The sequence below is a fragment of the Protomyctophum bolini genome, assembly GCF_963924005.1.
Source record: "Protomyctophum bolini genome assembly, chromosome: 13".
Classification (NCBI taxonomy): Eukaryota; Metazoa; Chordata; class Actinopteri; order Myctophiformes; family Myctophidae; genus Protomyctophum; species Protomyctophum bolini.
Genome location: NC_137874.1, coordinates 13,358,268 through 13,375,767, shown reverse-complemented (window position 1 = coordinate 13,375,767; position 17,500 = coordinate 13,358,268). Strand labels below are relative to the sequence as shown.

Genomic DNA, 17,500 nt, shown 5'->3' with positions numbered 1-17,500 from the left:
AGACAGAGAAGGAGAGAGCCTTGAGAAAGGGGGCTAGGATAAGAGAGAGAGAGAGAGAGAGAGAGAGGGAGGGATGGAGGGACGAGAGGAAAGCAGGGTCTCCTCATGTCTTTTTCATAAGCTCCTTCCCTTTGTGTGTGTGTGTGTGTGTGTGTGTGTGTGTGTGTGTGTGTGTGTGTGTGTGTGTGTGTGTGTGTGTGTGACTGTTTGTGCGTGTGTGAAAGGAGGCGGTTTCATTAGCATTCCAGTATTCGTCAGAATGCTGATTAAACAAAGAGGAGAGAGCGAGAGAGAGAGAGAGAGAGAGAGAGAGAGAGAGAGACTATAGCCATACTGGACAGTTTGAATAGCTGTAAATCAGTTGAATCAATAGATGACTAAACCTTCTGGCCACAACAGTGATACAAAGTGAGGCTTGGGGTCCTCCTTGCGTCCTGTGGGTGATCGTCGAATCCTATTCACACGTTCTCGTTCCCTAAGCCAAAATCAGGGACTGTCACTTTCTTGTATCACTATGTGGGCATGTTATTCCTATACCACAACATGGTATCCTTTATAGCGTGGGGAGAGCTAGTAAACACACAAATGTGCACCACACACACACACACACACATGTGCGCGCACGCACACGTGCACGCACACGCATGCACACACTCTGACATTCCTGGGGTGTATTCCAGAAATCTGGCTGAAGATATCTCTAATTTAAAGTAAACTGTCTGAGGTCTGACTTGATCAAGCCAGATGTGGTATTTCCTGATTTCCCGGTTCCTCAACAGCTGATTTCAATTCGGGGGATAAGGATCGATCAAGCTGGGATGAACCTTTAAAAGGCATCTTTGAACAGGAAGCATTGTTTTGAATCATTATGAAATCTGAGACAATCAGAACACGTGATTTGGAGACGATCATAAACGCAGAAAAGGTCTTCCACATCTGTGAAGTTCAAGTTGTCTCTCTGTCTGTCTTTGAGTCTATCCGGACAGATTAGGCCCACATATGGACATATTGACATACCTAACATGACAGTAGGCCTACTGACAGCGCAAATCTGTTGTCACTATAGGACTTGTGGAGTGTTATCCAGGGTGTTTAGGGGATGGAGATCTGTTATTTGTAGTTTATAGCTTGTAGATCTGCTATTTTCGAGATTATTCACTAATCTCTCGTTTGGGTCTTGACCTGAAAAGTTTGGGAACAACGGCACTGATTTAGGCAATGGTAACTGTTGTGTGAGATGCCAGACTAGAGAGAGAGGCAGAGTGAGAGAGAGGTAAGAGAGGGGGATGGAGGGGAGGGGGATATACTGTTCCACTGTTTTAGCCTATTTCACCATTGCAATAACCAGGCCAATGCAGGGTGACCAAACCTGAACAAGCCGATTGATTTCCGCTTAAAGAAGCAATAGGTCAGCTGCAGCAAAGGAACTAGTAAAACAAATTATTGTGTAGATTTTTCTCTGTATTTCTGTGCTCACATAGTAATGCAGGAAAACCATGAAAAACCATGAAAAACAATCACCATCCCTCAAGTCTAAACAGCATCGTTCTGCGTTGCTAGCCGACGACTGAACGTGGCAACAGCTCAGCTGTTCGAGGACCCTTTTGATCAGATGAACTGAAATGAAGTGTACATTTGCTTCAGGGGTGGCCACAGCCAATCATCTGCCTCCTCTACCACCTCTTCCATACCCCTTGTTCTCAACATACAGTCCAGGGGCCACCAGGGGTCAAACTCCAAATGGACTCTTACGGGTGTGTAACTCAGAGAGTGTACAAATGGACCCTGTGAGTCCCAGAGATAACAAACTGTTTCAAATAGGGGTCTGTGGCCTATTAATGCATATTACACGGCTTGGTTGAATGCTTGATTCTGATTGGTCAATCACTGCTTTAAGCGGCGTGTTATTCCTGGATAATGACCATGACCGCTGAGCTCAATAACAAACCGATGTCTATAATCAAAGGCTCAGAGCACCTGCTGCCGTTGCTTGATTTTGTGCCGTATCCAACATGGCAGCTATGTAAGAAACGCACAATTTCATTTACAGCTAACATTCTCTCAAGGACGTTTTCTAAAACGTTTGAAGCAAGAAATAGAGAATTGATTCTATTTGATCAACACTTCCTGTTGTTTTCCGAGGTGACCATGTTGCATTGGACGGACAGCCACACCTGGCATAAATTAATGGAATATGTGTATTGGGAGACACGTCCTTCATCAATGTTTGAAGCCATCGATTCACTTTTATTAGATTAGCTCTTGCAACAGCTGATACATAATAATAATTAGTACCCAAAGACACTTTACATGGAGGGCATGCCGCATGAGAAAACAACAAACAACAACAAATCCTGAAATTAAACTCGTTGAGAATCACTGGTTTATACGATGACCAAATGCCACTGTTACTGTTTGGATCACTACTGTGGATCACTAATCATGCTTTATATAGAATGAAACCCTGATATGCACATGATGGCGTAGATGTTAAATGTACTGAATACAATTAAAACATACTGTTCCTTCCGAGAAGACCGTTTTAATTTCACTGTTGTCTCATTTCCAGTAGCACGTGTTTATACATGCAGACAGTGAGAGTTTAAGTGGGGTGTGGGAGTTCAGTAAAAGTGTAATGGAACCAAATTTAATGAAACTGACAATGCATGCAGTATGTTTGCACAATGAGTGTGAGTACACCCATATGTATGCAGATCTGTGGTGCAGCCATGCATACTCAGCAGATTATGTGGAATATTGTGGAATGTTTATACTGTAACTAACTTTCTGTGTATATGTGTGCGTCTTTGTGTGCATGTGCGGGTGCATGCGTGCGTCCGGATGTGGAGCTAAACTAGGATTTCATCTTGATGCACATAGAGCTCTTTCAGATGAGGGAGAGAGGGGAGGGGAGAGAGGGGGGGGAGAGAGAGGGAGGTTGACATGTTTGTCGGTGGTTAGAAGAAAGCAGCAAGGAGAGAGACAGAAAAAGGAAGAAAGGTGAAAGTATGGACAGAGAGACTTTTAATAAAATAAAATTACTCTGATAATACAGCAGCTGTAAGTTGTAATTGTGTATGTCTGCCACACGGGGGCAAATTTAACTGCATAGCATAATGGCACTGCTGTGGAATTTATGACACTGTCCCATTGCACAACAATCCTGTTCCATGAGCTGTGAGAACACACACACACACACACACACACACACACACACACACACACACACACACACACACACACACACACACACACACACACACACACCTTATACCAACACTACTTGTTGCTTAACAGGTAGGGCCAGTGGAGCTATGCCTCAGTGATTTTATCAACACACTGTAAAAATAATCTAGGTCGGCAAATACTCCTTGAAAGGATGATCAAACAAAACCACTTTTTTAATTATGTTGTTTTTTGCGGCTTTTGCCTTTATTTTATATTTTTTTATAGAGGGACAGACAGTAGGCTGACAGGAAATGGGGGAGAGAGATGGGGGAGTGACATGCAGTAAAGGCTGTCGGGATCGGGAGTCAAACCTGCGGCACACTGCCAGACTTGGACTGCCGGCCAAGGTGCCTGGACCGCTGAGCCACGGCCCAGGCCAACAAAACCACCTTTACAATAAAAAGTGCTAACACATATGGGACTGCAGTACACTGTCTTTCTGCATTTGATGTACATGTCACATCTTTCACCTATGCTGAGTCACGCTTCAGCTCATGTTTATGAGGAAAGGCCAGTAGGCTACGTTTTGTTTCCGACCGGAGCATTTCTTACAGTGCAGGCACTGATGACATCATCATCAGGTAAGACACAGGTCCACGTGTTTACAGCTGGCTGACTGACAGAGTCAATTACAGACAACAAAGACACAGTAGAGAGACAAAACAAGCAAAGCAACAAGCAGGCAGACAGACAGAAGGCGGACATAAGGAAGAGTGGGGAGCTAGGATTGAAACCCTCCTGAAGTGCACTCGAAGGAAATCAGGCGTGACAGAGAAGCGGTGCATGTGGTGTTTGTGTCGAAAAGGAAAGTAAACTCGAAACATTGAGTGACAGCAGAAAAGAGAAAAAAAGTAAGTAATAGAATATTTTCGTTATTAAGTCTATTTGAACAAGAATAAATGTTCAATACATGCTGATACAGGTGCAGGCAGCAAAATGCAATCGTGGGAAGGTCAGCAATGCACTATAAGGCAACATACTGCAACAACAATGACAATAATAATAAAGATAAAGATACGTCGATACTAATGATAGCCCCCATGAGATATATGGGGGGGGAGAAGGGGCAGGGCTAGGGGGGGGGGGGTGGAATGTAGCCAAGTCATTTGAAAATTTTGAAAACGTTGTGACCTCTCAAATATACTTGTATCAATGTGCACAAGTATGTGCATTAAATGTATACTTACAGTACAATATATTTAAAAAGTTTCTTAAGTAAATGTAACTGATTAAATATAACTCATTGCTACCCACCTCTGTCATACAGATAGTTTGTATACATTGTTCAATATCAGTTTGAGTAAGTAGGCCTATTTCTACCGGACAGCCTCTGTGCTATTGATACTATGAATTAATTATTCATATTTGTTTTATAACGCAAATATTGTATAACGCAAATTTTGCATTACACACTTTGGTTGTGAATAGGGACAACTCAAATAGAAAAAGGTCTGTGATGTCATTAAATCCTTCTATCTATGGCGTTCTTCTTGACTTATAACAACTTGTGTGTACGAGTGAATAAGTGGTCAAATCTGTTTGTGGATTGTATAAATATTTAAAGGTATTAATATGAGCTTCTAAATTGTGACAACTAGGCTATACATTGGAGGATCCATTGGGACACCGTTTGTTTTGCCATTTCCTGAAGAGTAACAGTGATATTTGTGGTTTTAAACAGGTTTCTGGTTTAGCCATATAAACCACTAATAAATTATCTTCCCTTGGCCTCTCTCTCTCTCTCTCTCTCTCTCTCTCTCTCTCTCTTTCTCTCAGATGTCTTCAGATCTTCCTGTTCCTCAACCTAAGCCAAGAGCTCGATATAAAAGAGACAGAATGCACAGTCAGGCTTCAGTAGAAAGGTCCAAACACTACTCATTTACATTTACAGAACAACGACTTAATGGTGAAGTTTATGTCTGGTCTATAGCAATATATGTCAAGTACACACTATAAGTAGCCTGTAGTACCACTGAATACATAAACACAAGTGAAAATGCAACAAAATATAGCAAATTAATCAAATAGATGATTTTCAACCAAGTCTTACTTAAAAAAAAATCATGCTAATTTGTAAACAAGCACTGAAGCTTGTAATATAATATTGGGCACAATTATTGATTGAATTATTGAGTCACAGAAACCTCATTATGTCCCCTGTTTATTTCACAGTGATCTGACTGGTGATAATTTGCAGCCGGCCTCATCTAATGGTGAATATAGCAGCGCAGGTACAGTATATGAAATGCAAACACAACACAGGACGCACACAGGAGCAAGGATATAGGAATATTTCCATTTAATTTGGGCTTTTTTAAAGAAAAAGTTATTTTGTAGGCTACACCTACCGAGCCATAATGATCTTGAAGTGCAAAGAAAGGGAAAGGGTAGGTCTTCACCTACAAAAATGTATTAATAGGGATACAATGTCTGGGTCACTCAGACCTTCATCAGGCAGGCAGATGGATGCCCGATGAAGGTCTGAGTGACCCAACGTATCCCTATTAATACATTTTTGTAAGTGAGGAGTGTGGGACAGCCTTTTATGATATTTGTTGGAGATGAGATATGCTGCAGCATTACAGGGATTGCAGGGGTTACAGTTATATCTCTCCAGACTTGGATTGTGATGATGAAATATTGCAAGCATTATACACATAAAGACACCAGTTTCACCAACTGTTCCATAAATTATATCTCTTCAGTTAGTGTCAAGAGCAAGGCAGGCCTGTTGGCAGTAACAATCAGCTGGTCTAATGTTGGTACACATTTGCTACGGTTATATTTTTATATACGGGTGGTTGTTCCATCCAACACTTTAGTCCCAAACAGGGTATATAACGAAAACTACTGGTTAAATTGCCACATAATTGTACGTGTACCTTGATGTTCCTGGAGGATAAATACTTCAGATTTTGGTGACACCTCACCCTTAGGCCAAAAATCTTGCACACAATCTTCCACTTGCACACAAGATGAAAATCTAAACGGAAGATTGGAGCAGCACAGCCTCTATATAGCAGCTGAGGACATTTAGGAACCAAATGCACCCTTACGTCTGACTCTGAGTGTACAAATGGAACCAAATGGACACTTACAGTTCCATTTAACAGTCAAAGTTATGAGGGTCCGTGGCCTAATTAATGCATACCAAACTGGGAGTCCTTGAAATTAAGAGGTTTGAGAATCACTGCTGAAAGGCAACAGGGCGTTTAGACTTTCTAAGACTCAGTCTTGCTTGTCTATTGCCTTGGAGTCAAACAAACAAAAACCTTACACGGTGTTTAATGTATTACTTTCTCTATCATTCATGTCCATTCTAGAGACAGAAGAATATTTGTTGCACGTGTCACATTGTCTGGTGCTTTAAAGCTTGTACTCTTAACTATGAATTTCTTGTAGGTTACATAAGCTGCAGCTGTCAAAAATAAATAAATAAAACATGGACTGGACTGGAGACTAAAATGTTGCACTTGCAGTCAGTTCCTTGAAATGATAGATTCCATCATTCCAAATGCTTGTTGTCAAAAACAGTCCCAAAAAGTTGTCAAGCTGACAAGCATGATTGTTGACAGTACAGCCACTATTCCTGTTCTAGAGCTTAAAGATAATGCCATGTCATGCCAGCTAGTTGTCACGCTACAATACATCTACAATACAATACATACAGAACTCGTCACGCTACAGAGGAGCTGTAAAGTCACAAATGACGTGTCCACTACTCTAGCCTGCCAGCTGTACGTATTTTAAGTATATTCTGTTTTAGCCATACAGTAAGAGCAGTAGACCTGAAATAATTAGTTTACATTAATCATGAAGTAATTTATGACGTATCCCATCCAGATGAGTACATGGCAGAAGTGACATACCAAACCAACCCTGCATACAGTAGCTTTCACACAATTAAGAAACCAGCTCGGCTAGTTAAACAGCTGAGAGTAATGGAACAGTATGTGACAGAGATATCGGGAAACAGACACACATTGACTGTCAGTCTAATTTTAGAGATGTCATCACCTTACAATAAGTCCCAGCTAAGTAACCTAAAGCTCTGGAACAATGAGGGGTTCCAGCACGCGGCACCTCAAGCATGAAGAAAAAAAGTCACTGGAGAAAACCAGTTCAAAATTCTGACATCCCATTATTCTGACCATTAGGTTAGTCTGAGGATAGAGTTAGGGTTACCGGTAGTTAACGGGGCCGCAGTTGCACCAATAGTACGTTGGAATAATGACATCATGAGAACATAAAGATGTATTGACATGGAAACAATTTGCCTGCATGCTGTTAATAAAAGAAAAGCTTCAATTGTCTGAGTTTGCGGCCAGTGCCTTATCTCTTATAACCAAATGCTCTCTCAACTACTACTTTATATCTCTCAACATCAAATGCCCTTGAGCAAGGCATGTTGAAGTTGAGCCAGCTGGCCTGGTTGTTAGGTATTCGTACTTCCTCGAATGACGATTAGTGAAAATAGACGATCTTGTGAGCTCGTTACATCTGGTATTTTAACTATTTGACCATTTTTGACAACTCTCGCTTACGGCATGCCCAAAATATGAACACCAGGTTGAAAGTGGTTAACTTAATGTGTTGATAGCGATGCCTTGATGAATAAGAACTGTGCTGAACTGAATTAAATTTGCCATTAATGTTGCCTTAGTAAGCTTTCCTGGTTGAATATGAACAAAACATGTAGCGTCTTAAGGGTTAACTTCTGAACAATATTTTCATAAAACATTCAAACCGGTTTTGGCTAGACAAAGTTGAAAGACAGCTCGACGCAGGTGGTAATTTAGCCTCCTATTTTTCTATATTGACTGACGGAAAAACCAATCTCTCTCTCTCCTTCTCTCTCTATCTGTGTGTGTGTCTCTCTCTCTCGCTTCACAAACATGTCTCCAGTCTCCACCAATCTGACATTTCACTAAATCTCAGCTAGATCCTTGACAATGGGGAAAACTACAGTATTGTATATTGTCTTTTCTGTGTCGTGATTTACATGGTTTAATTTGGTTGTTTTTGACATAAGCCCTATCTTATACTTCTATAAGATTGTATAGAAGTATAATATTTATCAAGAATAGTTGATCGACATCACAGCACATTGCATTGTGACACATTGCGAGCTTGTAGATCTGCTACAGTAAACCCAGAATAGGGACGCCAGTCAGGTTGAAAGTGATGAAAAATACAAATGAATAAAGTCTACACACTATTTCTCAACCTTATCTCCATGTTTTCATCAGTAGGACTAATTATCTATACATGTCGATAGGGAGTACTATTAATATTAACATGAAGACAGGTTCATGAAGACAGGTTCAAGCTCAGGTTCAGGTTCAAGCTCTAAAGTGTGTTAACAACATTCAACTGTCAAAAATGTTGAATCCTTCCTTTTTGAACAGTTTAACAGTGTCTGTAACATTTGTAATCAGTTCTCCTTGAATGGAACACCACCCCTCAGCTTCTGAACTATGGCCTTTACTGCCTACTGTCATGTGTCTCATTAGCATAAGTCATCACGTGTCATGATAATAACTCACTGGCATGCAGATAACCAGTTTAAGAAAAACTGAGATTTAAGGAACGTAAAAAAACAAAAACAAATCAAATTTTGTTTTCAGCCATGAAAGTACAATTTCTGACCCAATAATTATGTTGGCTCTGCTAAATCTATTTTAGTCATGCCATCCATTAGGTGAAAATGTTTGAAAATATTCAACAATATTTACAAATTACAAAAACAGCACATCTACAAGATCACAAGGTGTCGCAATGCGTTGTGAGGCTGTTTCCGCAGTGTGACACCATCATCCAACGAAATATAAAATAGGGCTTGAGTGGTTACGTGCTTCCATTCAGTTCTGCTTGGATTGAACAGCATACCATGTGGTGTTTCTAAAGTACATTATAACTCCTGAACTTTTCCTCCATCCTTCTCTCGCAGGAAACTATAATCCTCCTCCTCCTTTCTTCAACGGGTCGGACCCAGCCAACCTCAGCCTGGCTAGCGTGACAAACATCATCTCTTTCAACATCCCCAGTCTGGCTGGGGTTGCTAATTCCATCGCCGGCATTCCTCCCAATCCTCCACCTGCTGCCGCTACACCAAGCCCAGCTCCGCCTAGCCTAGATAGCATGGCTAGCAGTGTAGCAACTCATATACCTAGCTTGGCAGGGGTTGTTAGCTCTGTCACCAACCCTGCCACTGCTGCTAGCGCACCACCTCTTGACCCTTTTACTTCCGGCTATGTACCTAGCTTAGACAACATAGTTAGCTCTTTGGCCGCCCATATTCCAAGCTTTGCAGGGATTGTTCCCTGCCCTACAGTGGCCATGCCACCCAATGCCGTTCATCATGGCCCTAGTACCAATGCTTGGCCATACTCTGGTGCAGCTAGCTTCAATGGCTCCATACCCACCCATATGCCAGGCTTAGCAGGAGCTGTTGCTTCTGACCCGAATGTTGCCATGTTTCATCATCCTAACCTGGGTCCTATGGCAGTCACAATGGCCTCAATCACTACTCCCACGAACCAGATGCATTGCCCTCCCTCTCACCCTACGCCTGTGGCCAACAGCCATACAGGTAAATCAAATCAATCAATCAATCAATCAATCAAACTGATATTACTGCAGGGGTTCACAAAGTACGGGCCAGGTACTCTCAGGGTTGCTTGAAGGGGTTCTTCAGGGATCTGTAAGGGGACCCTTACAGAACTATAACTCTGAGAGTGCACACATGGACCCAAATAGAACCAAATAGTTCAGGTTCAATTAGTACACTCTCGGAGTTATGAGGGTCTTTGAAATAAAACGGTTTGAGAACCACTGCATATTACTGGACCTATCATGTTTGTAATGGGATAGTGAACTTCACCCCCAAAATGAGTTTTCATTCTCTATTGATTAATCACCTCATGGAGCCTTGGATTCATGGACATCACTGTGCATTCACTGATCTCTTTGTGTGTGTGTGTGTGTGTGTGTGTGTGTGTGTGTGTGCGTGCGCATGCACGCGTGTGTGTGTCACACATGTTATCACATCGCTACCTTACCACTTCCTTCCTCGTGCTCTTTTTTAAGGCCATGCACCAAATTGGTGGCCCACCAATGCAACTCGATCCTTGCAACCTCCATTGGCAATAACGGTTGTCAGTATTGCAAATAGCTGCATGTTGCGAGTAGTTACATTGGCAAGGACCAACACTAACCGTAGATGCATATCAGTCATTGGAGTAAATATGTGGAACTCACTAGATAATGAACTTAAAATGTCCATCTCAATAAAAACATTCAAGAAACTATATGCAAAGGGCATTGATAGGTATATAGCAATAAATGAATAGTAATGTATATTATATAATATAGTATATTATTATTATTATTATTATTATTATTAATAATAATTATTATTATGTTGGTACTACCATCATTATAAATAAATAGTATAATTGCTATGAGTCATATACAAACTGTTTTTCTTCTGTTTTGTTTTGTTTTCTGGTTTGGTTTAGCTCTGTAATGTAATATTTGGAGCTCATTTTCTTTGTATATTCATAAACTGTGTACTTTTATTCTATTTTATAAAAACTTTTGTGATAAGGTGGGCAATATAAGCTTCGGCTTCAGCCCTAACCTTTTCGGCCAAATAGTCACCTTGTTGACTAAGTTGTAGGCTACTGAATGCCTATACTGTATTGTTTTTTTAACAAATAAATACCGAAATAAACTAACTAACTAACTAACTCGCAACATGCAGCTATTTGCAACTACTGGCAAACGTTATTGCCAATGGAGTACTGTAGCATTGGTGCACGGTCTTAAGAAAGAGCGTGAGGAAGGAAGTGGTAAGGTAGTGAGGTGATAACATACGTGACACACGCACACGCACACACTTACTTGCTTATGGTTGTCCATCGAATCCGATGATGACGTCCACTTATGTCCTTAACGGTGAGTTCTTTGATGGCTAAAAAGAGACTTAAAGAGTCTCCAATGAGGAGACTCGGTTATCAGAGTATTGGCTTTATGGGGTGTTTAATTGATAGATCTTCTTTTTTTTGGGGGGGTGAACTATCCCTTTGAGATGTAAAATAATTATAATAATATTAATGATGATGACAATAAACAGTTCCAGATGTTGAGGCCTTGTCCAGGATGGTGATGGCTTCATTGGACCAGACTGCTCTTCTGAACTTCCCATCCACAGAGGGCCCTATCAGTCCTGGACCAATGGATAAAGGTATTGTATTGAATAATTAATTATGCACTATTTTACTACTCCTAGTCCTAGAAGTGTTGCTTTTGGCAGTGGTTCTCAAACCTTTTCTGACCCCCAAATTAATATATATTTGGCCGCGAACCCCAGTAAGAAAATACTTAGTGACTGGCTGGGACCCTAATTCTTTCGCAAATATTCCAAATGTTTCAAAAAGACTAAAACAAAAGAAAGCAGATGTGGGAGACCAGTAGCTTTGTTGTTGCAAGGAAAGCGGTAAAATTAGACTTTCGTGGTTGTTTTCATCTCAGATTTAGTCCGACGGAGGGACACAGTAGGCCTATAACTCTATGGGGACACAAAAGCGACACAAAAGTAGGACCCGGAAGCATCTCTGGAGGGGGGCGCTCACGTCACGGCTAAAATACTGAATTGCCACTCTGATCCCTACTCTTTTTTCCCTCCTGCACTTAGTTTCCAGTCCCTCCCCCATGACCATAAACGGTCATGATCCCTACATCACTGTGCTGGCCAGTTGGGGATGTGAAGAGGAACGCGACACAGAGTCGTCCAATGAGGAAGAAGATTCAGGAGCTGATAATAAGCCGAAGGCAGGAGAACTTGAAAAAGGTCCTGTCCCTGGCTGCACTGTCACCACCGATGGTCCTGTCCCTGGCTGCACTGTCACCACCGATGGTCCTGTGCCTGGCTGCACTGTCACCACCGATGGTCCTGTCCCTGGCTGCACTGACACCACCGATGGTCCTGTCCCTGGTTTTACCAATGGGTAAATAAAACAGATAGGACAGCGATTCCATATCTGTGAGCAGTGGTGGAGGAAGTACTCACTCAATTTGTTACTTAAGTAAAAAGTATCAATACTGCAATGTAGGAAATACTCTGTTACAAGTACATTTCTGGAATACAAAATGTACTCTACCAAAAGTAGAAAGTAGTACTCAGAATGTGCAGAATGTCCCATTTCACAAGTTTTCAAATGTATTTAAAATCCTTTGAAAATTGTCTACAATAATCTACAAGCTCACAATGCGTCGCAAATCGCATCATGATGCATTTTTATACAAAAGTTTCAAACGTATGAAAATAATTTGAGAATAGCACATCTACAACTTTACACCACTGCCTATGGGCTTGGCTCTCATGAGCATATTGCATCATTTATTGATACAATAATAAAACCTAATGATTAGAACCGTTTGTATTGCAGACCTCCAACCAGCCAATCGGATCGCGGGCGCCTGATCCCCTGTCGGGCACCCCCGCCCCCTCCCAACACTGCCAAGCAATTACAAGAGCAGGGAAATGCCCGCAAGCAGAAGACCCCGAGGTGCGCACACACACACACACACACACACACACACACACACACACACACACACACACACACACACACACACACTCACACACACTCTTCCACTCAACACTACTTGTCCACACACAGATTTCTTGTGACTGACTGTGTGTCAGTATTCATTCAACACTTTCCCATCCTGTACTTGTCATATTTTGACATTTGTTCATGTACTTTTGGCATCCAGATGCAATGCAGAGTAGACCACGTAGACTCAGTGAGCTTGATGTATAGGGTTCATATATCAGGGTAAGTTTAGGAGGTAACCACATGAACCCTGCCGTCTATATTTTGGGCATGTCATTGTAGCTCAAATTGTCAAGAGAGACGAGGCCAGGCCTAGTGTGTTTATGCAGGTAAACATGTAGTTTTTTTAAGTAAACACAGGGCAAAGTTACATACTATACACTACAGTTTCCACTTGGACTGTGTTTAGCCAACATGGTTTGTATTCCTTTAGCGTCAACATACGCAAATACGCCAAACAGTTACGCACGCTGTCACACCTGGATGCCAAAGGTAAGTGACCAGACATCAAAACATGACTATTGGATGAGAAAGTGATGAGAATGTGATGCAGAATTCCTTTCTTAATACCTGTGTGTGTGTGTGTGTGTGTGTGTGTGTGTGTTTGTGTGTGTGTGTGTGTGTGTGTGTGTGTGTGTGTGTGTGTGTGCTCGCATGCATGTCTGGCCTTCAGGGCTGCGACCATTCGTGTGTCAAGAAAGAAGGGAGCTCTGACTCCCCAGCAGGTGAAAAACGATGTGGTCCAAACCGGCTGGCTGGATGTATGGAAAGGATTCAGGTATGATACACTATGTATACAGACAGACAGTAAGCTAAATAAGATAAGACATTACATAGTTATACATATTGTTGCTGTCGGGAAGAAACATCTCATCTCCATATTCGTTTTTTATTTTTATTTTATTTTTAATTTCGTGAATTAGTGCCGTATACTTGATCAGACTACAGTTTCACACAAAATAATCAAAAGAAGATTATATACAAGCTCAGAAGCGAAGCGTGGTGCGAAGCGTGGCGCAAAACGTTTTGAGCTTGTGGATCTGCTACTTTTGCCGTTTTTGAAATGAATTTGAATCCTGAAAAGTAACAGTTTTGGACATAATGAGGTTTCCCCGACAGAGACAGTATACTGTAGATACTTACAGTACAGCCGAGGTATAATTGTTTCCATTTTCTGTTGCACGGTCCTGTAGACACAGTGTGCTATGGGCAACGCTGGATGGACAACTCATGTCTCTGTGGAAGAAACGCACAGTGAGTACAATTCCCTGCATGGGTCGGTCTCTGACACTCTGTCCGTCTAAAAATAAGTTTAACCATTGTGGTACTTTACTATTTGGTGGTTTTACATTGGACCATAACTCTGTAATTGTCCACAGGTTCTGCTTTAGTGCAAACCCGAAGTGCCCACAAACTCATGAAATATTTTAGCACAACTTTTACTTTTGAGTGCATTATTCAAGATTTTGTATAGCGTTTGCCTGTTTGGCGATTGTCTCATGTAGTCCAATCTGAGGACCCATCGTCAAAAAATCAAGGAAAAACAGCGCCCTCGTGTCCTTGAATTTGAGTCAACAGCCTGTCTTGAGAGACCACTGTATTACCATTATCATAATTTCCAGTGACATAGAAGTCACATCTCATTTTTTTTGCCTTCCAGGATAAGTTCAGTGAGGTGGTGTTCCATGTCTCCAGCATCACCAACATAAAGAAGCAGGACAAGAGACGATTTTCCATCTACTTCAGGAAGAAACACTATGACTTCATGGCCCACAGTGATGGTAGGAGTCGGAGATTCTATTATATTGGGTTCTATTCTAGAGCTTCCAAGTTCCATGTTTATACTGAGACAAAAACAAGATTTAGTGAATACCATAGCTGCATTTCATGTCAGTCAGTCCGTCACGCCTCGTGATACGCTCCATATATGGCTGTCTCCATATACTGTATGAAGATCACAGGCCCTAACTGGGCCATAACTGGCTGGCCCGAGGCCCCGCCTGGCCTTACTAATGTAATTAGCACACATTTGACACTCTACCCAGCCCGAAAACGTCAATTACAGAAAAAACATGTACGTTTGTTACTTGTTATTTAGTTTATACAGTATATCGGCTACTGTTTTCCTTGACCACAAAACCTAGGGCCCTAGGCCAATTCTGTGATATAGATGTTCTTATAAGACATGATGCTATATTTGATGTTTACCTCATATCACTTTACTTTAGATGCCATTTCCCCTGACGTTTGTTGACTAGGATCAATATAATTTCGTCGGATCTTGCAATTAGCCTCACTGGAAAAGACAAAGCGCATCTGCTAAATGCCTAAATTGTTATAGTAAATTAAAGAATAGGACATCTATTCTAGCGGTGCACGAAGCCTGGGTATCTTCTCTCCTTGCAACTCGTGGCCAGGCTAGCCCCACCCCTCCAGAACTACATCGGCCAATCACTATCAAGGATCCTCGAAGCCGAGCATATGCTGCTATCTGGGATCATGACTTCTGGGTTTACCACAATAAGGAGGTAAATACAAACTGTCCTTTAAAATAATTTTCTCTATTTTGCATACATTCTTGAAGAGTTTGATGGGTATAGTAAGCTTTTTGCAACCTTCTTAATTATTGTAACTGTCTCCTTTATTCCAGAGTTTAGAAAAGAAAATCAACATGAATGCAACTTTTTGTTTAAGTTATTTTACATAAAAATTTAAATATTAAGAACAATCAAAGCATCAATGTCCATTTATTGGAAACACCCAAGTTGAGCTCTTCTATGATTAAAGCGCTAAACGGAAAGAAAAGGAATGCCCATAGCAGATGTACAGCACCCATCATAGGGATGGATGCAGTGGAATTAGGAGTCCTAATTGGCGAGACCAATATTGGAAAATGGTCACAGGAAAAATGGAGAGACTGAATGAAGGACTAGTTGCACTGGAGAGTGGATGGCTGGTGTAATTAGCCACCACGCTAAATATCATAACTGAAGTTGTGGACATTGAAGTGATGCACATCAGCGTTGGAGAGGAACAGGCAATGTCAGATCAGTTACAACTTTTAGGAAATCGAATCCCTTGGAATCCACATGAAAGAAATGCATTCTGAGTCTGAGAACTTAAGGAAGACAAGGCAGTGTGCAACTGTGCATATCCACGGAAGCCTATCCCATTTTTATTTTGGGTTTTTTTTATGGCGGGGCTACCCATTATTTATGTTTGGATAACTGATTGTGCCTTTGATGTATTCCAGGACTACCAGCTGGGTGTAGGTTCTTTCTACATTACACTGAAGGTGGCATCAGTGAAACAGACAGGAAAACACAGTTTCAACCTAATGACTCCATACAAAATATTCAAGTAGGTGTAAACCAGGTCTAAACTGATCTCTGTCTATCTATTTCGTATCGTTTTTTTCTCACCTCATCTCATTCTTCTCAGCCTTCTAGTCATCTTTCTTCTGTTTTCTTTTCTCCCCCTCCCTACTTAATCATCTTATTTTCTTGTGCCATTACTAATTTTCTTTAATATTTTCATTTATTGTCTTTTCTTCTGTCGCGACTGTGCCTTCCTTCCCTTCCCTGTATGTGTGTGCTTCGGTGTTTTTTCGGCTCTGGCCAATGCCCTCCTGTCTGATTCCCCCACGTGTGTGTTGCAGTCTGCTCCACCAGCTGTCCCCCATCACTTCGTTAGAGTCCCTCATGTATTCAACCTGTGGCTTTTGTATGTTCTACTCGCGTCACCAGGCTTTCCACCTCGGAGGAAAAATGTTCTAATAGAAGACATAAGATACTTGATCATAGTACTGTAGTCATCTTCTTAGCTGCAATGTATCTTTAATATAGGCTATTGTAGTCTGATGTTTACCAGCATTTTAGGACTCGACCTTGACAGACTAGTCCTTGTTCTATCTATTCTGTATGCTTTGGAGGTAGCTCTGTTCCATAGCCTTACTGCTCTTGCTGCCGTTGAAGGCATTAGAGCTATGGAACAGAGCTACTTTGGAGGCAGAACTCCAATATGGAATGCAAGCTATTTAAATCATATCATACAAACCAACCTTGATAGTCGTCATGGTAAATAAATTATAAGCATAGTGATAGCCTATTACATCAAAACTATTATGCAAAAGTAAAATAGCTAGGGCTGCCAGCTGGCATATAAAACAAAATTTGAACATGTTTTGTATAGTCAAAAGTTCAAATCAAAATCACTCATCTTTCACAAATCCTGCAAATTCATTTGTCTATATAGGCCTACGTCTTTACAAAATTGACCAGTAGGCTATGTTTAACTTCTCCTGATTAAATATTGCGGGAGATGCTCCTACTCCTCAAAGTGGAGAGCAGGTATGAGTAAAAGTGAATATGCCACACACTATTACAGTGACATTGATATCTCTGCAGAGGCCAGCACTTTATGGTAGCTGCCTGGGCAGTGCTACCATAAAATAATGGGCTACCAGCCTACCAGGTAGACATTTCCCCTGCTGAGAGAGTATTCAGCCTGCACACTGCCTGCTAGCGACAGAAAATAGTAGATTATTCATCTAACCTCTTTTTCTTCAACTATTAGTAGGCTATATCGTTGCCGTTTGTTGGTTAGAATCTCCACATTTTAACATTTTGTGTTTATTGATATTACTTGAT

At 41.3% G+C, this 17,500-nt stretch overlaps 1 protein-coding gene across 1 annotated transcript in view; it reads left to right on the top strand.

Annotated features, from left to right (window-relative positions):
- Positions 1–3,867: 3,867 nt before the first annotated feature.
- Positions 3,868–17,500, top strand: part of LOC308327402 (arf-GAP with Rho-GAP domain, ANK repeat and PH domain-containing protein 1) — a 23,563-nt gene continuing 9,930 nt past the window's right edge. The window contains exons 1-12 of the mRNA XM_080780839.1: positions 3,868–4,079; positions 5,006–5,090; positions 5,401–5,459; positions 9,179–9,820; positions 11,366–11,476; positions 11,927–12,239; positions 12,681–12,800; positions 13,525–13,629; positions 14,045–14,105; positions 14,512–14,632; positions 15,222–15,379; positions 16,105–16,211. Of these exons, the coding sequence (XP_080636965.1) occupies position 4,079; positions 5,006–5,090; positions 5,401–5,459; positions 9,179–9,820; positions 11,366–11,476; positions 11,927–12,239; positions 12,681–12,800; positions 13,525–13,629; positions 14,045–14,105; positions 14,512–14,632; positions 15,222–15,379; positions 16,105–16,211 (1,883 nt within the window). The 5' untranslated portion in view covers positions 3,868–4,078. The remainder of the gene's footprint in view (positions 4,080–5,005; positions 5,091–5,400; positions 5,460–9,178; positions 9,821–11,365; positions 11,477–11,926; positions 12,240–12,680; positions 12,801–13,524; positions 13,630–14,044; positions 14,106–14,511; positions 14,633–15,221; positions 15,380–16,104; positions 16,212–17,500) is intronic.